Raw genomic sequence first — 26,604 nt, 5'->3', positions numbered from 1 at the left:
ACCTGCTAATTCTAACTTTCTGTATATTTCTGCCACCTTTTAAGTTAGAGAGTGAGCTAGCATAATCTTTGAAATTATCTTTTTATAAAATACACGAGGGATTAAAACAAATATCCAAACAATAAATGTTTGCAGATTACAAGTTTGCCTTACATTTTATTCTCAGGAGATGTTTTTAGGTCATGGATGTGACATACAGTAAAGGAATTAAACAAGTGAGCTAGTCTTCATGGCTTAAAACAACTTTAAAGTTTTCAAAGAAAGTTAAGACTTTCTATGTAATTAACATCCTTAGATGCTCTCAGTAGTCATTTGTCCCTTGAATCTTACTGGGAAGCAGGATGACAGGACAAATCCATCACTCAGGTGTTCTTGGGGGGGAGTACACAATGCAATTTAGAATTGTAAAATTATAGCGAAGTGCTTTGCATTGATTTGGATTTTAGAGGTATTGCTGGCATAGCTCTATGATATATAGATATAAAGATAGTGCATTCTTTTTTAAGTTGAAGAAGAGAGATTGATCCTGGTAGCTGTAAGCAGTCAAGGCTTTTAAAATGTGCGGTGCAGTGTGAATTAGCTAGAAAGCAACTGTTATAGGAGTTTAAAGACAAAGAAGACATCTCCCTTTATGTTTCCTACGCTCATCTTCTAAGTACATCATCAGATGTCACACAAGTGTTTGCTGAGATGGATGCTCAAACTCACTCTTTTATCATCATGGTTTTTCTTTATCCTCCTTTTGCTTTTTGATTACAGTAACTTTAGACTACCATTCTAATATTTGTCCTCTTTTCATGCCTTTCCTTTAAAAAAAAAAAAAACCACTATGTGGAAATGCAAAAATAAAGTTCCCGCTCTTAACTCTCAATTAGTAATATCCTTGAAAAAAATGACAGTATAATAGTTTGAACAGTTAAATTTTTTTTATAGAATCAATACACTAAAAATTGAATGCCTTTTTTTTAAAAATAGGAAATGGTAAATCATTCTTTTTAGTACAGTTTATATAAAATTTTGTTGAATCAACCTTTGACACCCCTGCCCCCAAACAATGAAAGAACAGGTTTATTCTGGATAATTCAAACCAAAGGATAGCCCCAAGCCTTGGCCATTTAATCTTACCCTATACCCAAATATTTTGACTAGGACTAATAGCAAGAATGGTCTTGATTTATGTGAGCTCTCTTCTGGCAGGCAAGAAGGTGAACAGTGCTGGGAGTGCTGCCCGCAGCTCTCATTTCTTTAATCACCCTTTAAGTATGGGGTTGTTAGTAGTTTGCAATCAGATATTTGGACTCATTCTCATCCACTCATATCATGACAACAGATTTTAAAAGGAAAGTGTTACCTTCCTAAAAATTAGAAAATAAAACCACTGTTAGAAGAAAACGACTGTCAGTGCACTGAAAAATTAAAACCAAACCAAACAAACCATAAGAAAGTGACTATATGGTTTCAGCAAGGTGACCTTGAGATCTCTTCAGATGGCAGTTTTGACTAGAAATATTGCCTTTTCCCCCTTTTGGGGATTTCCAGAACATTTTTTTAACACCTTCACACATTATAATGGACAATACTGTTAGGGGCACTGAGAAAGAATGAACTTCAGTTGAGACTGAGGTAGGGTTGTTTCAATGCCATGCAGTGTGGCTAGCTTCTCGACTTCCCAATTCCCATTTACAATTTGGTCAACATTTTAGTTTTCTTTTCCTTATAAGAATTATTTATGGTATATCTCGTGTTCCATAGCCTCCTTGTGGAGCCCCTGGCTGAGTCTGCAAAGGGAAGAGTGCCACCTACTGAGTCACCAATAGCCACCTTCTTCTTAGTACCTGGATTAGCCAACAGAGCAAGGACAAGCCATCTCATTTTGGCAGCAGCAACTAATGAGGAGAAAGTTGATAAGAGAAGTGGATCTGAAAGTGAAATCAGCCTAGGCACCTCTAAGATCCTTCCTTCTCCAAACACAGATATGAGTTTGCAGACCAAGGGACCAGACGTTTATAGAGATTTTGTCTGGGTCAAATAGTATCTGTAAGTGAAGAGTTAGCATTAGGGAAATTACTTATCTATTTACTTAAGAGTGAAGTCTTAATCAGCATTAGTTTCTTTCAAAACATCTAAATGTACTAAAAATGAGCTTTCCACGTGTATTTATCTCTGCTGATACTTGCCTTGAAGTCCTTGTAGAAAAGAAGGTAAGGACACCAGAGGAGGGAAAGCCTCTGGTGATTCGAAACACAGTTCAGTCGTTGCTCATAAATTGAGCATTAAGTGTCATGTATGGGTGATAAAAGTGGCACAGGGTAGGTTTTATATCCTCATTATTTATTTAGTTTGTCTTTTTCAATTAAAGCCACGTCTGTCCTTTCCGTCCCACTGAGTTTACATTTCTCTTCCACTCACTTTCTGAACACATTACATTAGATGCTACCCACGGTGGGTGTCTAGTGTAAATCTCAGGCCAGTGTGGTACTCACTGTGGCTCCTTTGAAAGTGTGTGGTGAAAAGACTTTGATTAGATAAACCAAAAGAGGGTGAAAGACAACCAGCCTTATCTTTCAACAGCCCCACTTTTTATCATAATAAACCACTGAGCTTGTATCGCCACTTCTGAGAATTTTGTAGCCTATTGGATTATAAAACTCAGATTTGCTTCACCCCGTGCACTTGGTGATCTGTGCTTCTTCATGTCTCTGTCCATGATGAAAAAGTCCCCAGTTCAGCAGTAACATGGGAAAGTGCAAGGTAATCCAGGAGAAGGCATTGGCTAGAACAATCAATAATTTTTCAATTAGCCAGTTTCCAACTTTGGGTAGTTTGCTCCATTGATCTGCATGTGCCCAGCTGAATTGATTTTTATATTTTCCTCAGTAGCTGCTTGGTCAGACCATTCACTGTTTTAATAGAAAGTGTGATTCTGTTCTGATGGCAGCTGAAAGTGTAGGCTTTAAGTTAACACATTAAGTTGGGGTGACAGCTCAACGAACAAAGTAAAATCTGGTTCCCACCATAAGGTAGGGAGACATGTGGAATTAAGTAGTAAAGCTATTAGGGGCGGGAGGGCAGGATTGGATTTTACAGTTATTTTATTGATGTGGGACTCAGCAAATGGTGACTCACCCCAGTTCTTGCTTTTTCCTTTATACAGATTCAGGCCAGCCCAGAGATGGTGTGTGTGTACTAGGTAGAGAGAAGAGGGAGGTTACCTTGTTCTCGATCTCCAGGCTGCAGGTCTTATTCTAGGCTGTTCCATAGTGGGCGTTTGTGAGGATGAGTGCTAAATTCTCATTGCCTGGTAGAGGAGTTTATCATTGAAAGACTTTTGTTCTTGTACCTTTTTACTATTGGATCACCATAGAAGTTGGTAAAATAAAAAAAAAAAGAAAAGAAAAGAAGAAAGTATGTGTGTGTGTGTGTGTGTGTGTGTGTGTGTGTATTTTGCCTGACCTCACTCAGTCTAGAGGAAGTCGGAGTGGCAGTTTTTTCTAGGGGTTCGTATGTACCAAGAAGAAGAAAAGAAAAAGGAGACTGGAAGCACCATTCGGTGGGTGGGGTGTTGAAGCGCTCACTTCTCAGGGGTCCGTTGTCTGCTGAGTGCTTCTCTGATGTCACTGCATAAGGATTGCTGATCCAGAACAGGTCTTCTTTTAATTTTGTTTTCAGACCTTAACATTTATGGACAAAGCAGTTGTAAATCTGCTCTTTCAGCTGCCTTGCCCCAGATTTTTACAGCTGTTCCCACTGGAGTGCTTTCTTTTGACAAAGTTAAGGTGTAACAGGAGCAAAAATGACCACCATGCTTACTTTCGCTGAGATAACTTTTCCTGTGTTGCTAACTTGAGTTGAGGCCCTTGGAACTGGAGGTGACTCTGCTGTTAGATGCAGGCTGGGTTGACCTGCCTTTGAGGCCGATGGATACCATCATTCTGTTGCGTTGGTAGCACCCTCTTCCAGGCCTTATTGGCAGAAACCCAGTAGCCGCCTCCCACCCCTCAATCCCGCTTTTCGGTGGCTGGCGCCCGTGGGTAAAATAAAACCTCCTTCGAAGGAAAAGGGAGTCTCAGTCCCCGGGCTCAGGGGCCAGTCTGCACAGGCTGACCTTTTCATGTAGTCAAATTACCACGTTCCCCGGAATTACAGAAAGGAGTCAGTGAAATCTACATATGAACAGGAGGACACGACCTCTAAAGGAAGGTAAAAAAGGGCCGATCGGCTTGCTAGCTCACGGCGGCAGGCTATTTCACCATTTGCAGGGCTATTTAGAGCACAATAAAAAGCTTCAAATCTCTTTTCCAACCAGCCAGAGGAGCACTTGATTTACCCAAGAGTTTTATTGCTGCCTTTTGAAATATTACTCTGGCTTTGAGGTACAAAGCCGCAGATCCAGCTCCATTTGTCTAGCGTGGCTGTCCCAAGCTCAGCTGCACTCTGTGCCCAGCTCTCAGTTCCCAGCTACGTGGACAAGAGCCCGAGGTTTAAGGCTGGCTGGGTTTCGGCTGGTTTCTGGGGGGCAAGGCAGGGGCACCCCAGTACAGCCTGGTCCTTGATCCCTGTTCTAGGGCTGGCAAGAGCGCCGGACTTAGAGAGAAAAGTCGGCAAGCCGCGCTGTACCGCTATTGCTGCCAGGTCAGACTGGCGTATTCCTTCCGTTAGATCTGACACTGTGTATTTTAAGAAGCACCCTAGACTTCAAAAGTTTAAATACCAACCGAGTCTGTGGGCAACCAACAAACCTCATTATTACAGCTCTTCCCAGCTAAAGTTCTCGTTTAACACCACCCCACAACAAAGCAGTTTGTTCTCTGTATGCTTTTGGAGATTTATTGAAAAAGCCAGTGTTTGGAAAATCCTCCGAATTGCTTTTAAGGCTTTTTCTAGGAAAAACCTTGGGAATAAATATATTAAAAATATCATTTTAAAAGTATAGATGTTTTTTATACCTAGTCCTCCCCTTGAAAAATTCGGATTTTTCCTACAGTCTTTCAACAAATATTTTCTCAAAAGAGAGGAATGAGTTCCCATTTTCAAGACACATTAGATAGGCTTTTAGGAAACAGCAAGTAGAGAATGCAGCGTTTTTGTGGTTGTTTTCTGAGTTTTTATAAAACTGAAATGACCTTTTAAAGAAATAAGTCTTGGGCAGTAATTCGTTCTGTTATTGCTTCCAGAGATAGAAAATAGATCCTGTTTGTTTAAACTGGGATTGCATAATGAAAATGTAAAATAGGCAATTAAATACTCGTGCAAGAGGGAATTAAAGGCAAACATTGAATGAAAATAACATTAAGCAGACTGTTCACCAGTCTATGTGGCTGTGAGTCTTGCAAGTATAGGGTGGGGAGGGGAGGGCTAGCAGCAGTAACCTGCTACTTCTTCATCTACTTAAAAAAAGTTACTGTATGAATGCTAGGGAAGCCAATGATCTCTTTCTGCTGCAGTCGGCTTGTCCAAAGGTGGCCTGCCCTGCCCCTGCCCTGCCCCTGCCCTGCTCCTGTGGGTGGAAGCTGCTTCTCCAAGTTCTACTCTTCTGAACCCACTTGAGGACTGTCCCAGGCCACTGACCTCTGCCTCTTTTCTCCTAATTTTAGGGGCCACAGAAGGAAAGAGGAGCGAAGGCATTTTGCTTTCATTTCGTTTGATACTTAATTTTAACACACATTTGCTGTTAAGAGATTGTTTCATGCTTTAATCTTATTTTTCCCCTTGTATTGACTTAGCAAAAATATAGGCATTTATTATGGCTCTATAACAGCTTTCTCCATGTTCCTCATTGGAGCAAAATACTTTCCGTAATCAAGACTTGAAAATTGACTGTGTTCTAGTCTATACAGTAGGGTTAAAATGGTTAAATATAAATACAACTGAGATCACTGCGCTTCTCATTACGTATGTGTAATATTGTGCTTTGATCTTTTTATCAATGTAAGTTAGGAGACAAAGTAGTTAGACAAAAAGAAAGTAAGACACACATCTTTCTGGTGTGAAATGTGGGTGACTTGTTTAAAATTTTAATGTAATTCTCTAAGAGATCTTTTAAAGTGAGCCATGGAATTCTGAAAATAAAATATGTGTAAGAGATCTAATACTTTATGAACAGTAATGATGGGTATCTAGGAATCAAACAAGCAAGGACTTCTTCAGACTTTACCGGAGAGGAATCAGCCAACACAGCATTTAGGAGTTTACTAAAATTTCCGGAGAGACTATGGGGGATGATATATAAAGCCACAGAAATCTGTTTCTTAGACACTATATCTTTAAATAATAGAAGAACCCATTTGTTCACTTCTTTCTTTACCTAGTATTCCAAGTAGCTAAAAGCCAGGTGGGAAGCAAAAGACAGCTGGTTGTCTTTTGACTTGAGGGTAGCCAGCGTGGGGGGTGGGGCAGAGAGCAAGGAGGAGGGTATGATTTGAGAATCTTGGCTAAAAAAAATGGGGGGATTTATTTTTTCTTTAAGCACTAGATATTATATGTTCCCAAAAATAGATTATACCAGGAAAAGCAAAGTGTTGTCCGAGGCGCTAGCTTATCTTTCTAAAATATCGTGACTTGTTCTTAGGCAACTTAAAAAATAATTTTAAAACAGTAATGGCACATGCATAAAAGATTTGCTCTTGCTTTATAGAGGAGAATTTGTTTTATGGGGCACCATAGTTTATTAAAACTTGTGTATTTCTTCCCAGTTAATGATGCCAAGCATTGCTATTACATCAGTGTAATGCACAGATTTTATTAGCTAAGTGGGAGCCAATTGTCCAGCTTAGTCTGGACTGCACTTCAGCGTCTGGGCTATGGGCGGATAAGGAGCTGCCACAGATGGCACAGACAGGGACACTGAGTGTGGAACCCATCTCTGACCGATCTGTCTCCACACAGAAACTGTTCTCTGCTATCATTTGTATACTGTTTTCTATTTCACGTTTTAGATGTTGAAACATTTGTGGCAGACACACTGAAAGGGGAAAATTTATCCAAGAAAGCCAAGGAAAAGAGAGACTCTCTCATTAAGAAGATAAAAGATGTAAAGTCTGTGTAAGTCACTTGCCTTTTATCACTAATTTCTTACTCGGAAATAACTCTGTAATTAATGTTTATTATGGAGTTAAGTTTTATGTTCTGGTTTATTAATGTTAAATATTTTTAAAGGACAGAATATATTTCCACAATAATAGTTTCAAATGCAGACATTCTTTTTGTTGATAGTTATATATTTTTTCTAAGTATGCTAGCAAAATGCTAAGCGTTTATTCTGAGCATCTGAGGACATATTTGGAAATTTTAATATCCATGTGGAAAATACCTCAGACCTTGAAAAAGAAAATCTTTTAAACTGTTACCACATTAAATAAATAAATATAGATATGAAAGATATATTCTACTATTAGGTCTTTTTAAAAATTCTCTTTTTCCATATTTAAATGTATGTATTATGGATTCCTAAGCCTTTAGGAATTGCCATTTTAGGACAGAAAATATTTTTTTCTCTAGATGTATAGTTGTAATACAGATTTTAGATTTGAAATATTGCTACTAATTCGATCTTGCCTTGATTTTTCAACCACATTTAAATGTTTTGTTTTCTTTATTTTTGCAGCTATCCTCAGGAATTTCAAGACAAAGGTAAATTTCAAATCTCAAATAATTTTCTTTGGTGGAGAGCTTCAATATGGTAGGCTTAGCATTCTGAAATTTTATAGTTGGAGCCAAAATTTTAATTTCTGTGCCGTGTTTAGACCCTCAAGACGAGAGTGCTAGCTCCCCCTGCTGAGAGAAATACTGGGAAGCAGATCTAGAATCCTGTGTGGCCTAGACTTAGGTCCTCTTTTTGTTAGTGGCAGACAGTACAGGCATGCTCTGGCAGCTCCACCAGAGAGCTTAGACATCTCTGGCTGAGCTGTCACCTCTTGCCATCTCACACTGCAGAGATTGTTTTACGGGATGCAGGTGCTTCGTGGTTTTGTAGCTCTAGAGATGGAACACAGGATTCCCACGTGCTAAGCAAGACAGTACCACTGAGCTCTGTGTCCCCAGCCCTAGGTCATGATCTTAAAGGATGAGTACAAATAGTTGCGGATTTTATTTGACAGCATGAATAACATGTTTTTAAATGCTGATCTTTAATTTGGTTCTTTTGATTTGAATAAATGTGTATTTTAGAAGTTTTTAGAGATGGGCATTTGGCTTCATTGTTTTTGAGATATGTGGTAGTGTGGTGAGCTGTTTTCCTTTACGCTTGAGAGGCTGGCGCTCAGCACCAGAGGTTCCAGGTACTTCATAGTTTCAGTTCTTCGAGAGGCCCTGCATACTGCCGTGATTTCCAAGATGCTAACTCATGACCTTTAGATTGAGAATGTTAGTATGATGACTGCTAATCTGTGGAACCAGTTTCTATGTCTTAGCAAGAAAGCAGGGTGGCACCTGCTAACCGGGTCCTAACATTCCTTCCTGTTTGAGCTGTCTGCCAGTGACAGGACAGCCACAGCTTTAGGACACCAAGTCCTTAGCCCCACACACCCTCAGTTTTAAGGCAGTCGCAGTTTCTTTCACAGTTGCTTGTCAGGATCAGTGTGATCCAAGTGGACCAAGAGAAGTTTTGCCATACTAAAGTTCCTGTAAGAACAGGCAATGTCTCCTCCTTCCTGGTCCTTGCAGTTGTGTGCTACAGCAAATCTTAAACTTGGCTTTAATCCTATTGCATTTGCTTAGGTGAATGCAGGGATGGGTTCATACATACAGTATGTCATTTGTGAGGGAATAGTAGATACCAGGCCTTGCCTCATCTTAAAAGGCGTATATTGTTGCACTGATTGTTTGCTGAACTCTCATTGTGGCTTAATTATTTGGACATTAAAAAATTTTAAGCTAAGAAGGCCTGATAATGGGAAGCCATCGCATAATTGCCTGCTTTGCCTTTGGGATTCTGTTTTAGAACCTGCTCAGGTGTGTGGACATTAAAATTACATTACTGAGATACATTCTTTGTCTCCAAAGAATATGGAAGTTTATACAGTATTTGATAGAATTTGAAAAATGAGCCTAGGAGAAGAGTTCGAATAATGTGGAATTCAGAGATTTCCCCATAATCATTTTCCTCTGAATAAGTCATTTGCAGCTCAATACTGCTGAATTGAGTTAACTAATCACCCCGAGTGCCGGCTCAGAGTAAGCCTGTGGATAAATTAGATGTATACCTTGGAGAAATATGAGAAGCTGAGTAATTTTATGCCATCACACCCTCACAATATTCAGTTTTGTTCTAAAAAGACTATTTTCTAGCTTATTAGGACTAGTAAAGGACACAGACTTAATGGTTGCAAAGTGATTACCCAGCGTGCATCTTCTTTCCAAGATCTCTACCCGGAATGAATTCAGTTCCAGGTGGTTTCGATGCTGCCATTGTGTGGCTTCTAGTCCCCCCTAGGCATCCGGGACATGTTCCTGTGTGTTCATGTCCTCTCCCTTCTCCTCTCTGCTTCCTCCCACTGCTTTCCCGTCACTAGTAGGGTCACAAGTGACTCAAAGAGAAACAAGTTTCACCTTTGTACTCTGTTTTCTATCCTTTGGTAAGCCAGTGGTCCAGGTAGAAAGTTCTTAACAAAGTGAGTTCGTTGAGATTTACTCATTTATAAGTATAGCTACTTATTTCTGTAATGTTCACCGATGTCTATTTTCCTTTTACTGTCTCTCTTCATTCCTTCCCCTAAATTGCAGAAAATCTCCTATCTTGGGATTTACCAAAGCATTGTCTACAGGTTGAAGTGTTCAGTCTTTAAAATGAGTTGAATTGATATGATACTTGCAACCTTAAGTTGTAGAGATCTTAGAACATTTCCTTTGGCATTTCTTCTTTGGCTGAGAATAGCTTGCTTTATTGCAGTAGCATTTAAATGTCGAGGCTTAACACTTGTTTTCCTGTTATTTATATTCATTTCCAAAGGAAGATAGTATTTTAAAACTTCCCCTTGGTTTTTGAAGGCTCTCCTTTTATAATTGAGCATAGATTCCGCATTGAGGTCTGTCAAGTTGTAACTTTAGAATAATTATCAGTTGTTTATTTAAATGCCTTAATTTTTAGTAGAAGAGATTTGAATCTAGGCAGAACATGGTTTGCTTGGTATAGTCCCTGTTATTCATTAGAAACATTGCCTATTCATGTAGAGTAAAAAGTCCCTGTAACTTTGGAACTCTTGAGCAAGATAGGTAACTAATGCTACTATCATAGTTGCAATATATTTGTCCGGTGTTCTCCTGAACCCTAAGCCTGTCGGCTCCAGGTCTTTGCACACTGGAATTATGCTATATGATTAAAGAAAAATTTTTTTGAGACAGCATCTGTTTTTGTAGCCCAGGCCTGCCTTTAGTTCAGGGTTTCCATGCCTCTGCCTCCCAAGAGCTGGGATCACTGGTGTACACCACCTACCCAGAATACATAATTCTTTTATAATTGCTTTCTGTCACAGTTCTCTTAAAGTGACTTGGACTAGTTACTTTTGCAGGTTACACATTACTGTTTTGTAAAAACTATTACTAGTCATTAGCTAGAATTTTCTAATACATATTAGGTCCATCACAAAGAATTATACTCTAGTTACATTTGTACCTTGTCTTAGTTTCCGTAATGATTTAGATATTGCTTCCTTTCTAGATTTATCAGAATAAGGTAATGTAACACACAGCAAGTTCTTCCCATTTATATTCTCCATTATGACTTTATTTCTCAAGAGGATTGAAGTGGATCTTGATTCAGAAGTTCAGTTTTGAAAGAAAGTTTTAGAAATGTCTAAGTCATTAAAAAGTAGATATTAAATGGGACACCATTTCAAGAGAATAATTTCCAAACTTGTAATTATTGGTATCCAGTTTTTTTTTTAATCTCCCTACCTTTTGCCCTTCCTGTGCTAGACCAGCACACTAGGCATGTACTTCCGGCAGAGCCCCTGGGCTGGGGCAGCATCTAGTTTGTAAACGGGATTGGTTTAGATGCTGCTGCTTTAGAGCGGTTGTGTTCTTCTTTAGAGTCCCTTTCCCGCTAACTGAAAAAAGCCAATTGATTTTTGTCCTTACAGCTCTATCAGTAATGTTAAATATGCAGATTTATTTAGAAAGCAATTTCCTTTGACCTTCTTGTTTATGTTATCTAAGCTTATTAGTGGACCACTTTTTAAAAATAGCAAGCCTGTTAGGTAAGCAGGGATATATTTTAGCTTGTCTTAGTGGAATCTTCAGACTATTGGAAGAGTTTGGGTTTAATTTCCTAACATAGTATATTCTCAATTGAAACTCAACTCCATAATGAAACCTGAGCAAATTAAACTCAAGGAGTGCTTTCCACCCCTTCCCTCCCTCCTCATGCTTGTGCAAGTGTGTTAAAGCATGTTTGAGGTAATGGGAGCTGTCATGGTAGGAGCCTATTTCCAAGTAGTCCCAAGAAATGATGACCTTATCTCGAATCCCTGCCTTAGTTTAGGATGAGTTGGCTATTGGCCTTCTAAGAAGGAAAGGAAAATCTTACTTGTGTCATTCAGTGTTTTAAGAACTAAACTTCCCTTAAGAAATTACAGCGTAAATGCATGAATTTATGTCTACTGTATATTAGTACTGGAGAAATCAGATTGGTCAAATGAACAGATTTAGAACTTAATTTGTTTTCACTTGGAGTGATCTCTCCCACTTTTGTCCTCGATGCTCTGTATGAAGGAGCAATTACTCTCTAAATAATATGTTAGTTATAATTTTCTTCAAGTTAACAGCTATGCAAATTTATGGAGTACAAGTGATATTTCAATATGTATATATACAATAGGCTCTAAATTTTAGGTATATTTGGCTGATTATCTGATTATCTTTAAAATAGAGCTTTATTTGACAAAATAAGCGATAAATTGGGCAGAATGCCTTCAGTGGTGGTGGAGCTTGTGGCACTGTTGGCTGCGTCCCTAGGCATTTAAGAAAATGGTAACTGATTATAAGCCCTGTGAAAAGGGATGGCTAGCAGCATTATAAATTTCAAAATAGTTATCAGGGTCCTGTGCTGCAGTGCTGCAATTAAGCCTGGAAGTTGCCACTAAAAAGCTGGGAAGGGAGGCCTTGGATCATTGTCCTTTAGATGGTTAACTTTGTATCGTTAATTAAACTTTTGAAAGTTGTGGGATAAATCAAATGCTTTTCTAGGGAAACAAGAAACAGTATTAATGAGCAACAACCCCATAATTATCCTTGTGAGTACATAACAGGGACACATTCATGTCTTTTCTTTGCGCAATAACTTTTACAAAGAAGTATTTTTAAACTGATCATTAATTTTATGACCACAGAAATGAGATGCAAAATTTATGCTGTTGTCATTGGCACAGGCTCAAGGCACCATGGATATTATGTGTGATTGTAATAGAATGACTGCCACCTAATGACTCTGCAGACATTACATTTGAGCATGCTTTTCTTTTAGATGTCTGATTAGTCTGTAATGCTTTCAATTATGTCTGTAAATTGTATTGGATACTTTTACCTGATGCCCATTGTTGATTTGGAGTTCAGTATTTTATTACATAAACACACATTGAACGTTTTCCCTTTAATTTATAGAACCCTTTGTAGGTATATATAGCTCTAGATACTTGGCCCTAGGGAGGAAAGACGCTGTGCGCTACTCAACAGCGACCCCTGTGTTCAGTTAAAGCTCCTCAGAGGAGAACAGCTTTCCCTCTTTATTGGGTGAGGAAATGGTTGGAAAACAAACTCAGAGGAGGGTAAAGGGATGTAAGGTGCAGGAAAGCCATGCGGAAAAGTAGTGTTTTCCAATTTAATGCACTTTAAAAAAGATGTTTCCCACACGGGTGCTGTATAGATTGCTGTAGGCTTAGAGCAGTTCTTGGGATCAGAGAGGGGTGGCAAGAATGCTGTGGGGGAGGGACGAGAACAGACCTGTACAGTATTTAATTTAGCTTGTCTTTGGTAAATACAAACATCACACCAATTAAAAGTCCATTCTTTCAAAAATTTCAGTTCTTATAATAGCTAAATTGAAGGCAATTTAATTTTAATAATAACCTAAAATATACATTTTACAAAACAAAACTAGAGAGGTCTACATGTCAGTGACAGATTTTTATAGAATATATTTTCTTATATTAAATGTTTTGATGTTACAGTGTTTATAATCTTTGTTATATATACAAAGAATCTATATATACATAGAATATAGATTGGTATTTGAGCACGTGTGTAAAATCACATACATTAAAATAGGCAATAGCACTATCAAAAGTTAAACCATTGATTTTCAAAACTTTAAAAAAAGTCTTAATTTATCTCTTCATTTCCATATAAAGTGTGAGGATTAAGCCTGACTATCTGAATTCATTTCTGTTTATTAACTTTACTGTTTTCTGTAGTTACAGCAGCTAATATACTGAATGCTAAGTTCTGGAAATATATATAAAGTATCCTGATACCTTAAACATATAATGAGTTTATTCCTTAATGTGTAATATGAAGAGTCCATAGAAAATCAATATTATAACAATTCTTATTTCATTAAAAATAGGTCATAGCAATTAAAAGTAACTGAGAATTTTGTGATCTTTAGTGTACATTCTGTGTGTACAATCAAACACGCTCAAAATATTTCAGTAGCATTTTATGAGGCTCCTTTTAAAATCAGAGCATTCTGCATAAGAGAGACATTATAATGTCCTGGGAAGTACTTTGAATGTCTTGAGAAAGAAGAGTCCTAAACTTGGCAGCATCTATGTGCAGTCCTTTGGAATTTTGATTGCGAACATATCACCATATTTAGTGTATCAATGACAGAATTGGTAAGGATGGTGAGACAGGCATCTGTATTCTGCTCTTGTCTTCATGAGGGATGTCACCATCTTTACAGTTTTGAGGATAAGGATGACGGTTGCACATGAAGTAGCAAAATCATAGGGAAATAGAAATTAACATTTAATTCTTAAATTATGTAGACAATGTTATCTTGAAAGAGGCAGCCTCTATTAAAAATGTTCAGAAAAATAAGAAAAAGCTGTCAGATGGATGCCAGAGGATGCATATGTCTTTTGGGCCAAACTTCCTTCAACTGATAGCAGATAATTTAAATTGTTATCATATAGTACACCATTAAGCATATGTTTTTCTGTATTGTTGAATTCATAAGAAAAATAAGTGTATAACTGAGCTTAGCAAATAGCTAATTCATTAAAAAATATTTTAGCCAAGTACGTGAGGAAGCACCCGAAAGTGCTTGTCATGGGGGTTGAATATGTAAAGCAAACAGATTAAAAAGACCTAACAAACCTTCCTAGGACTTGAGAATCAAGTAGGAAACAGGCTTCCACATGAAACCAGGGGCTTATATACCCCTGTAAAAAAATGTTTGTAGGTTATCATGTTTGAATTTAGAGGATTAATCAAATACAATCCTATGATTTATAATGGAAACAGTGCTCCCGTGGCTTTACCTAGTCAACCCCTCATTACAGGCTTCAGATGACCCACTGACCGCGTAGGTAAGGGAGACACCTGAATTATGTCCTCTGGTGTTCTTTCCACTTTACAGTTCTTGTTTTTTTATTATTTTATTGGTCTTTTTTTCTTTTTCTTTTCTTTAACTTCTAGAATCCTTGATCTTGGGACTAAATTCTTTTGTGTCATAAGTAAGCAGTTGTCTGCTGACCTTTAAAACTATTTACTAAATCATTTATATTACAGTGCATATAAAATGACGTCAGACGTGGCTTTACATAGTTAAATTTAGGGTTTGTGTGTGTGTGTGTGTGTGTGTGTGTGTGTGTGTGTGTGTGTGTGTGTGTGTGTTTGTCTGTTGCGGTGACTAAATTTGATGGTAAACTGCCCTCTTTCGGCAGGGTATAGTTATTTTCAGTGGGTAAATCTAACAGACATTTCTCTGATTCATTTGCAGGTGATGCCGAGGAGGGGGATGAATATGATGATCCTTTTGCTGGGCCTCCAGACACGATTTCCTTAGCCTCAGAACGCTATGACAAAGATGACGATGGCCCCTCTGATGGTAGGTGACATTCTCTCGTACAGATCTGTGTAGAGGGAGTGGGCTTACAGAAAGCAGAAGGTAGGGGGTTGGGGGCACCTCATCTTCAACAGAACCTTTCCAGAAGAGCTCTCTCTAGTGGTCCTAGAGAGCCTTCTTGAATGTGTAGTTGCTGCTTTAAAAGAAAACTCTTTTTACTACAATTTTTAGGCGAGTGCTGATAGTATTACAGGAAGGTTCTTAGTAACAGTTTGTTGGTTAATTTAATATGATCATATTCTTGCTTAATATTTGATTGTGTTCCTTAATGTTTTTTGTATTATTTATTGTATGAATAATGAACAAGACATTTAGTGTATTTTTTCTTAAAATTTCATACAAAATGAGTTCATAAAATATTAAATTAATTATTTCTACATTACCTTCTCATATTGAGACAGTTTTTCCCTAATCAAATGCCTTTTTACTATACATTTTCATTTTTCTGATTGCCCTTTAACCCTGCCCCATAGTATGCATTAGCCGTACCGTGTCTTGTATTAATTGAATTAGTAGTAGAGTTGATTGTTTATATTTTAGTGATTTTTTTTTAAAACCTATGGACTGTTACCAGACTTATGAGTCTTATTCTCGGGATGCAGCAAATGCCTCCTTTTTGATGCTAGTGAAGTGAATCCGCACTCCTGCAAGCTCGTAGAGTGAGCTGTAGTTATAAATTAAGAATGCATACCAGTGCATTAGCCATGCATATTAATTTGTGCCACTCAAAGTTTCACTGAGACATAGGAATGAAGGATGCCTTTTGTCACCATACGATGATCAGACTGTGCAGTTCTGTCTCTAAGTACAGTTGCTGAATGAAAATGTGCTTCCTGCATCGGAGCACTCCGCATCCCCTGTTATCCAGATCATTCCCTTTGGAAACATAAATTGCTTTTATGAGGTATAAAATTATGTCTATTGCAGAACAGGGATAAGTCAAGTACATGCAAAAGTGATAAACATTCTAACCACTGACTCAGAACAAAACAGTCTTTTTTTACATCCAGAACTTTGCCCAATGTGTAGCAGTGATAATCACATGCATTTTGTGTTAACTTTTACGTTTAACGACTGCTCTGAGAGGCAGGGATGCTTTCTGTCTTCTGTCTTTTACAAAGATGCACGCTCCTGTTCACCAGTGCTCGCCGTCCACAACCAAGCACCACCCTTCCCATCCTCATCTTTACCACTTTATAATTGAAGAAATAGTATTTTCAGGCAAAATAATGAATTATTATTTAAGATGTACTGTCTTAAGACTCACTTCAATTCTTTGGTTTGCTTTTCTGTAAAATGTATGTATGTGTGTATGTATGTGTGTATGTATGCATGTATGCATTCTTACACGTGCACAGAGACAGAACATTTATATACAAAAATAAATGTACACTGACTGTATCGTCAAGTTTATCAAGTTCTCAAAAATAGCACAAATATTTTGATGTAAAGGGATCATTATATTGAATATGAAAAAACCCCCTGCAACCTAAAAAATAATCTAACATGTAAATTTATATGATCCAGAAATAGTGTAAAAGTGAATTGTTATTAAACTAAGAGTATTTTTTATGATTATCGTTTTCTCTCTTAAGAATAAATGATTTTGGTGGCAGTGAGATGGCTGCCAAGCCTGAGGACCTGAGTCTCATCCCAGGCCTCGTGCTTCAAAGAGAAAACCAACTCCCACAAGTTGGTCTCTGACCTTCCCATGAGCGCTGTGGTACCTATGGGCACCATCCCCACAAATAAATAAGTACAAAGCAAATTAAAAATTTTCCATTGTTTTCAAAGTCAAAATAAATGCATTGATATGAACAGACTTGTTAGGAGATAATTGATGGCCTGTTTATGTGTGGCACCAGTTTTTGTTAAATACCTGTCTTCTTTATTAGTGTGTAAGCAGTGCTTGAGCAGATTGGACATTCTGCTCTTACTAGGATTCATTTTGATATATTATAGTAGGACTGGAGCAACTTTACGTTTCCTTGGAACATGGCGGGTTAATTTTCAGTCACCGGACGTTTACTCCAGCCTAGCATCTCATCAGTTTGCTCTTTGCAACGAAGATTTTGTCTGTGTTCTCGGTGGTTTGCGGAATATAATTTCCTTTCCTGTTATCAGTCTAATGATGTGTTAATTACAAAAATGTATTTAACAATAACGATAACCAGCTTAGGCTTCGTCAAGTCAGGCTGTTGTTTTGTCCTTTTGACTTTTACCTTATGGCAGGCACTAGCAGTATCTGAATGCTGATGGATTATAAACCCTAGGCATGATAATGTATTCTTCATAGAGTTAATGTAATTTTCAAGGTATTGTAAAGGTCAAAGCTGCACATCTCTGTGAATTCTGAGTCTGTCTTTCCCTTTAATATTTCTTTTTCTCTGTTCCTCTGGTTCAAAAGTTCACCCAGTTCCCAAATGGCCACCTAATTTTCCAGTTATTCCCTCAAGCCATATGTGTTTTGGTTTCTTTATGGTTTATTAGGTACTGTAGGAAAGTAACATAAGTTATATCTTCTAATGAAATTCAAGCACACTTCAGTGATGCTTCGACTTGATTGCTGGTAGCAATTAAATCACAGGCAAGGAGAATAATGCATAATCTCGCCAAGTCCAGACACCCTATCGGCCCTGAATGGGGATGAAAACAGAAACAAAAACAAAATCTTCGAACCCTGCCAGACATGTTGTTTGCAGCCTGCCTGGCTTCTGTCTTTTGCTGCTGCTGTTGTTACTGCTGCCTGATGGATAGTCAAATCATAACGTGCTGCGTGCTAACAGGCAGGGTTCACGTGTAGGTTATTGAGAGCTGATAAAGGCTTGGATGGAGTTTTGATTTTCACATTGGACCCTGGTACACCAGATTAATGGAATTTCAATGAGAGACTAGAGAAGCCACAGCTTTGTCAGAGAAACAGATGGAGATCCTATAGTCACGTCTGCTCATTAATACTAGTTGCATGAAAGGTGCTCTCTCCTCTATACAAACGAGTTGATATAATTGATTTTTGAGTGGTACATTAAAAAAAAAAAGCACCTTATTGATGACTGGACTCGTAACATAAATAATGACAGATTTTTGTATAGTTTGTAACATAAAAATGTACTTTGTGATTTTTTTCTCTCTCTCTTTGGAAACACTTTTTATTTTTATTTTTTTAGAAAAGAAATATATCTTGAGACCAGTAGCTAAAAAAGAAGGAAATGCCATACTGGAAAAGAACAGCAAGCAATGTTTTATTATAAGTAATCGCATGGCTGCTGTCAGAGCTGTATTTTGATATGGTAACATTCAAAAGAAAGCAGATTCTTTCTATTAGCTCATGCCTTTCTTTTGCTGAAAAATCAAGGACACAAGTTAATGATTGTTTTGGTATCATTGTAGACCACTCTTAAAAGTTTTATGCTAACCGTGTGGTAGGAGATATATTGAGGTGCTAATATATAATGGGTAATTCAGTAATCAGACAAAATTAGAGATGAGTAGGGTGAAAGTTTCAAAGATACCCCTTATTGAACACACAGTACAATGTCTGTGCACTGGTGTAAGCCTTGTACTGTTGTTGCTAGTCACTAGTCACAACTGATTGTACTAGTCACTAGGACAGTGACCTGAGCTTCCACTTTCTACACGGAGGTCATTTTCCTTTATTTTCACTGTTTGTGAAAGGAGGACTCTAACCTCCAGGCAGTGCAGTGGATCACCAAGGTGAGTTGAAAGAATTCACTGGGCTGGAAGACATGTATTGGCTCTTCTTGTCAATGACAGGTCGAAGGATCCCTGTGGACATTTGTTACAAATCTGAGTCAGGGCTAGACCATAATCACTTCATGGATAAGAACTGGACCTCTGGGGTGAGAGTGTAGGCGAGCTAAAGTGAGACAGAAGTAGAGTAAGAGTCATTATGTGCATCCTCCTAATTAGAAGTCCCAGTAAAACAGGACAAGCAGGGCGTTGGCAAGCACATGCTCATATGCACTGTATTTGTCTATGAGCTAGCTATTCCTTAAAGCTTGGAGGTTAAGAAAAAAGCTAAGCTATTTTGCTTGTAGTTTATGGTATCAAATAACATTTTTATTCTTTTTTTTTATATATACCTTCCCTTAAGAAACTCCAGTATATAAAAATTTGGATTTATAAAACATGAATACTACTTATTCCAAAAAACTACTTAAAACAGGATGGTCTGGGCCAGCGAGATGGCTTAGTGGGTTAAGGTTCTTGCTACTAAACCTAATTGTCTGAATTCAACCCTTGGGGCCCACTTGGGAGAAGACAAGTGATTGCTGTAAATTGTTCTCTGATGTCTTCACAGGTCCCATGGCACGCACATATACCCACACACCCACATCTCCTCTTGTGCACCCCCCAAAATGTAATTAAAAAACATAGAATATGCTATCAGGATGCCCGTCCATAATGAGCCAACACGAGCTTAGATGTAAGCCCACCTGCATGCACATAAACTGTATGACATTCTTGAAGAAGACTTTGTTCACATGTAAGATCAGTTGTAGCACTGTTTCTTCTACACAGGAAAGCAGTAGTTGTTTTACTTTTTTCAGGGTGTCTCTAGACTATGAAATACTGTTTGTAACTAGAGAAGAATTCTTTCAAGACTTTCAGGTGCTTTTCTACCATAGTATCCCATGTTTTTGATACCTAAAACTTTATTTATTATTCTAAGAATTTATTGATCAATTGGGGGTTGAACTCAGAACTTCGAATGTAGTGCTAGCATCCTTCATCCTTCAAGTTAAGAGTTTAACTTTAAATTTTAACCTATCTTATGTATATAATGCATACTTATGTGTTTAAATATTTATTTTAGTATTCTAAATTACTAGCATGTATTTTTTTTAGCAATATAGGAACAATGATTATTTTAGTTATTTCTGTTATATGTATAGAACTATTTTGAGTATTGGTAGAAGGAAAGAGACTATAGTTTGGGTACACATTTTTGCAGGACATTGTTAAATAGAGGACATAATTTTGTTTAAAGATTAGAGAGTCAACTCTCTCCTACCATGGGAGTCCTAGGGATTAACTCTGGTCATCAGCATTGGAGGCAAGTGCCCATCAAGCCTTCTCTTCTGCCCTAGAGTGCGTCTTTTAATCTAAAGATAGATATTGTGCGACTGGGGATAGAGCACGCACAGACATGTAATGTTTTTATGGTACGAGGTCTGAGTGGATGAAAACCCATCCCTTCAAAGTTTCATGCCGCCGCAGTGATTTAGCATGTGCCCAACAAGCACAAGGACAGGAGTATGGATGCCCACAGTCCATGTAGATGCTAGGTAGGTGTGGTGCCTACCTGTAATTCCAGCCTTGAAAGGAAGGCAGAGATGGGCTCCCCAGAGCAAGCTGGCAACAAGCCTAGTCCTGTCAGCATTGAGTTGTGGGTTTACTTTAGAAATTCTGCCTTAATGAATAAGATAGAAGAGTGAAGGAGGGGTCTCCTGACATTAATATCATACGTGCTCATGCATTGTATCAAGATGGGAAAAAGAAAAAAGTCATTTTTCTAAGGCTTTACACTATTTAATGGGAACACATATCAAATAAAACAAAGTAGACAAACGATTATAGCAAAATAGGCTAAGTAAGAAAGATTGCAAAGTTAGAAAGCTTACCATTACATAATATTCCATTTTTAATTCAATAAATAAGCAGTTATTTACACTATACATGAAGGAGAGAACATGCTATTTGGATAAGACAACGAAGTATTCAAAGATGAATAAGAGGTAGTTCTTATTTTCAGAAAATACATAATTGGGAGGGGAAGAGATGGATAGTCTCCTAAAGTCATGTCGCTAACACCCAGATTAAGGAAGAGTCCAATGAATAATATTTGAAAACAGTGTTCCACTGATCTGATCTGTACCAGGGCAAGTAATTGCTTCCATTGGTTTTACCTTTTAATTTGTTGACTGGATTAGTCATACATTTTAGTATCATGACAGACTAACCCAAGTATAAACTTTATGTCTGATCTACATAGGGAAGCCTTATATTTAAGTGAGTTTCTTGGGGTCTTGAAGTTTGCTGGCAACAGTGGGGAAAGATGCTGTAAAGAACGTTTGGAATTAAAGTTGGAAAACCAGGTTTTTATGCTCAAGACAATTCTGTGGTCAGGCACAAGTCACTTGGCTGCTCTGGACTTTTCTGGTTGTGTAATGAAGAGCTTAGAGTCAGTGCTTGTGTCAGAAGCTCCTGGAGCACGAGTTGCTTGAGTCCACATTGTAGAACTATGTGGTATTGTATGGGGATAGCAGAGACATGTTTTCCTGGAAAATAGACTGTGTGGGTCATAGTGTGATGTGAGCTTGAAGAGGCAGAGACCTTTAAGTTAGCCCATGGAGTACTGGAAAGAATGAGCAGCCAGGCAAGTTAAAGAGTTTGCCTTTAATTTGGTGGTCATCAAGAGAACCCAGAAATAATATATTGATATGACGAGTGCAGATTGAAGGGATGTTACCTTGGAGACATCAAATGCATGTTGAGTTAGAGCAAAGAACTAGCTAATAGAACCAGCATGCTAACTTTGCTACATTATTTTTATTAATTATTTTATTTATTTACATTTCAAATGTCCCCTTTCCTGGTCTCCCTTCTGCAAACCCCCACCTCATTCCTCTCCCCTCTAAGAGGTTGTTCTCCCACCTACCAACCCTCTCCTGCCTCACTCCCCTAGAATCTCCCTTCACTTGGGCAACAAGCCTCCAAAGGACCAAACACCTCTCCTCCCATCGATGCTAGATAGGGCCATCCTCTGCTACATATGTAGCAGGAGCCATGGACCCACCCAGGTATACCGTTTGGTTGGTTGTTTAGACCCTGGCAGCTCTGACGGTCTGTTAGTTGATACTGTTGTTCTTCCTATGGGGTTGCAATCTGTCAGCTCCTTCAGTCCTTCCCTAACTCTTCCACTGTGGTCCCCAGGCTCAGTCCGATGGTTGGGTGTGAGTATCCGCATCTGTATTGGTCAGTTACAGAGCTTTGACCCTGGCTGTTCCACCCTTGCAGTCTGGCTTCTGAGCTCTTACTGGTTCTACTCTTTAGGGATTTGAACTCTGACAATGGAGTTCAGGCTTTATTTCAGTCTCACAGCAGCTGTTGTTGCCAGTTAGTTGTAATGATGATGCTCCCCTGAACTGGTTCTAGTTCTTCAGTGATTGGTCCGTCTTATTGTCCTGTAAATGTAAGGGCCTTCATGTCCACTTTCCTTTGTGCTTTCCTGAATTCTCCCGAATGTTGTCTCTTCCTTTCAGTCTCATCTGTTTTCTAGCTGTTAGCAATTACTCATTTAAAAAAAGGAACCCATGACACCATTTCTTTATTATTGGTAATATTCTGTCTTTGCTCATTAAAAGCCAACAGATAAAGGATTGAGAGTGTAGCTCAGTGGGAGAGTGTTTGCTTGACATGAACAGGTCCTGTCTTTCCATTCCCAGTAACAAATAAATTAATCCAAAAGGGGACTTTAGGAACTTCAGAAGGCAAGGAGGCAGGGCTGGTAGCAAGTGCAGCTGCTGGTGAGTCTGTACTGTCATTTTTGATGGTATAAAGAAGCTGCTTCATCATACATTTTATAAACAATGTGTTAAAATAGTTTGCCGTGAAAGAAGTAAGCTGTGGTTACCAGCGGAAAGCCCACATAAGTTTGTCATTGCAGCCTTCGCTCTGGTCACTTTGAATAAGCACAGATCCTGGAAGAACTTTGGTTCCATAAGCACTAGCAAAGAACTATAATGATCCCTTGTAAAGTGACGGTTATTGTGGATACAACGATCTGAACAGTGATTTTTGTAAGTCTATATTCAGGAAGGGTAGAGTATTGCCAACTGGTGTTAGTAGGTGCATTATAGAAGAACCTAGAGTTTGATAGAATTTAGTAAGGCTAGATACAGTTGTGATGAGTAGAGGAAGACTTATTGTAGCTAAACGGAGGGGATGTAGGACAAGAAGGAGTCATGCTGAAAGTGAGTGTGTGGAGAACTAGCTGGACGATTGACCCGACTGAGAAAGCTGGGAGAACAGGAGTTGCGGATGGAGCAGAGAGGTACACGGAAGAGGTGGTGCTGGCTTAACGTCTTTTGGTTTTGAAACAGAGTCTCACTGTGAGTCTCGTGTGGTCTGGAGCTCTCTGTGTAACTAGGCTGACCTTAAACTCACAGGGATCTGCTTGCCTCTGCCTCTGGAATTCTGGGAGTAAAGGTGTAAGCCATACTGCATGGTTGACCTCAGGTACTGATCCGGCCACTAACTTGGTTTGACGTAGGTGATACCATTATGTATTGCACTTAAAAAAAATTCTGTTATTTCAGAATTCTGTGTCAGGGAAAGAGTTGGTTCTGTAAACCAAATATGATTTACATTTTTGTCAAGAAAATATGATAAAAAATGGTATTGTAGACATATAACAAGTTAAAACTGCTTTATTGAAATATATTTAGTGTAGCCACAGGATTTGGCCATTTAAAGCATTCTTTCATTCAGTTACAGAGTTGGGTAAATATTTTTCCAGTAATTTTGGAACATCTTCATCACCACAGAAGGAAACCCTGTGCCATGAGTGGTCTCTGCCCATTTTCTCCCAGGCCTGTCTTCTTCCTCCCCGACTTGGGCCTAGTTATAATGAATGTGCTCTCTGTCTATGCAGTTTTCTAATGTGAATAATTCATATGACTGTGGTTATGTAACAAGTGGCTTCCTTTGCTTAACATAACGTTTCAGGGTTCATGTCTGTTGTAGCATGTGTGAGTTACTCACTGTTTCCTGACCCTGAAATACATCACTGTGTGCACACTACTGTTGTTTGTTCACCAATAGTGGATGTCCAAGTCATTTTCTCTTTGCTGCTACTATGAATAGCACTTCTATGAATAGATGGATGACTTTTTATATGAATGTGTGCTTGTATTTCTTTGAGGGTATACATAAAGTGACTCATACATGAAAATTTCTGGTTTTTATGAATTGCTAGACTTTTTCCAAATGAGTGTGCCACTTCGTGTGTCTCCTGGTAGTGTGAGACTCTGCCTTTTCTGCAGCCTGTTTTATACTTATTAATATATTTTTTCGCTTGTTTTTTGAGACAGGGTCTCCCCACCTAGTTCTGGTTGACCTGGAACTCACTTGGTAGACTAGGCTGGCCTCAAACTCACAGTGATCTATCTGCCTCCAGAGCTCTGGGATTAAAGGAGTGGGTTACCACTCCTGCCTGATACCTTTTTCCATTGGAGAGATCTTAGTGGACATAAAGTACTGTCTCACTGTAGCTTGGTTTGCTTTCTTTTCTAGTGATTACTAATAAGGATCAGCCTTTCATGAGTTTGGTGACCATTTGTGTGTCTTTGCTGAGTGCTGTCTGGCTGTCCTGGAACTCACTCTGTAGACCAGGCTGGCTTCAAACTAACAAAGATCCATCTGTCTCTGCCTCCCAAGTACTAGGATTAAAGGCGTGCACCACTACTGCTTGGCTAAAATTTTAAAGTTTTAATGAAGTTTAATTTGTCAATTTTACCTCATTATTTGCAATTTTATTGTCATGTCTAAGAAATATAATAGGTTTTTAATGTGTTATTTTCTTAATTTTTTTAACTCGAGGCTATAAAGTGATTTATCAAGATATTGATTTCTTCTACTGTAAGACATTGTGGGATTATAAACTAATGGAAGGGACACAGTGTAGATGGCCCTTAATGCAGTTGTAGCCTTTGCATGCTTAAGAGCTGGGCATACAGCAAGGGGTAATTTTCTTGCTGTCTTTTCAGTTCAGTGAACTCTCAAATTCTGTAGTTTTTAACATTTAAAAAACAACTCCTGCTTTCCTGAGTGGTTTACATCACTGTTTTCATTTCTAGCATCATCATGCTTTTGACATGTCAGAGCAACAGTGTTTGCTGCATTACATGTAAAAATACAAGGTTCTTCTAGTTTTGCATGGATACATTATTTCTGAGAACAGGTAGTCTGTAGATTACTTGGCAAACTTTCTGACTTTCCTGGGCAAGGCTCTGTCAGTGCTTCTTTAGAGAAGCATGCTGGGTATAATTTTGAAAAGGTGTTGCTGCCTTTAGTTGTTTTTGTTTTTTTTTGTTTTTGTTTTTGTTTTTGTTTTTTGTTTTGTTTTTGTTTTTGTTTTTTCCGGAGCTGAGGACCGAACCCAGGGCCTTGTGCTTGCTAGGCAACCGCTCTACCACTGAGCTAAATCCCCAACTGCTGCCTTTAGTTTTTTTAAAAAGAAAGTGCGCCTGACTTTTTACACTGATCTCTTCACCCTTGTAAGGATATGGAGGCATCTCCCTTAGTCACCTCACATTTAGTCATCAGTTGCCAAGCTGAGTAGTCTGGTCAGGTAAGGGAGCTGACGCAGAGACAGCTCGTGAAGCGTCTGAGCATCACTGTTCAGTGTGTGCGCTAAAGACTGCTGCGGTCTGCTGCCAATCTGTATGTGACAGTCTGCTTATAAACACCCAGAGAAAGCATGTAGAAGCATCAATAGCAATTCGACATTCTTGCTTTATCCAAGTTCATAATCACCCTTTCCTAGTAACTGATGTTTTACTGTTATACAAAGGTATTAGGTTATGATGTGTGAGGGAAGGAGGTGGGGAAATGAGGTTCAGAGAGAATCATCGCAAGAATACTGAACTATTACCTTACTGTAGAGTTCACCACAAGAATACTGAAGTATTACTTTACTATTTTCTTTTTTTTTTTAGTTCTGTATCTTTTCCTGTATATTCTTTCATAGTCATAATTAGTGCCTATTTAAATATGAAGTTGGTTCTGCTGTGGAGAAACTTTAGGGATTGTAATTTCACATGTATTGTGAAATTATATATCATATATATTCAGGTTTCAAATTTATAATTAGATATTTAATTCTATTTTTATATGAAAGTCAGGGGACGGGGATTCTCAAAGCTTCTCATTTGTAATGTCTAGAGAAAAAGATGATGTAATTTGAATGTTTCCTTGTTCTTTTTCATGCCGAGACCGAAGCATAAAGCATCATACTTTAACAGTGGTCAGAAAAGTAATGTCATCTCAGTGCAGTGACCTTGCTTCAGCTTGTGTGACTGTCTCCAGAATCAGCTCCTTACTTTTTAATACCACTTGTGAGCTGTTCTCTTTTGAACCTGTTCATCACTTTCTTTAACACTAACAGAGGCTAATAAAAATAATATTTTAATACCAAGAGTAGTAATGTTTTACCATGGGGAAAAGAAATGCACACACATTTCTTTTGCTGAATAGGACTTGTTTTGGTATTTCTACCCTGGGACCTCTCTCCTGGAATATATGTATGCTGCAAGCCTCTAATATGCTTCAAATAGTTCTTTTCTAAAAGCAAATATGCCTTAGAGGAGTTAAGGAGTTTATCTTTTAAAATATAGGCAGCAAGAAAAGGTAACAGTATTGTATGTTTTAGGCAGAATGCTAGAGAGGATAAAAGTTAAAGTCAGTAGATTCGACCGTTAGGGGAGGCGGAGGAGAATGAATTGATTAATAAGACAGCC

General features: G+C 38.4%; 1 protein-coding gene across 3 annotated transcripts in view; it reads left to right on the top strand.

The window, feature by feature from the left end:
* The window catches only part of Skap2 (src kinase associated phosphoprotein 2), a 150,444-nt gene that overhangs the window by 1,844 nt on the left and 121,996 nt on the right, over positions 1-26,604 (top strand). For all 3 annotated transcript variants that reach the window (XM_006236477.5, XM_006236478.5, NM_130413.1), the window contains exons 2-4: positions 6,936-7,041; positions 7,604-7,629; positions 14,936-15,043. In XM_006236477.5, coding sequence (XP_006236539.1) covers positions 6,936-7,041; positions 7,604-7,629; positions 14,936-15,043 — 240 coding nt within the window. The remainder of the gene's footprint in view (positions 1-6,935; positions 7,042-7,603; positions 7,630-14,935; positions 15,044-26,604) is intronic.

This window comes from Rattus norvegicus, chromosome 4, assembly GCF_036323735.1.
Source record: "Rattus norvegicus strain BN/NHsdMcwi chromosome 4, GRCr8, whole genome shotgun sequence".
Classification (NCBI taxonomy): domain Eukaryota; kingdom Metazoa; phylum Chordata; class Mammalia; order Rodentia; family Muridae; genus Rattus; species Rattus norvegicus.
This window is presented reverse-complemented; position numbering and strand designations above follow the sequence as displayed.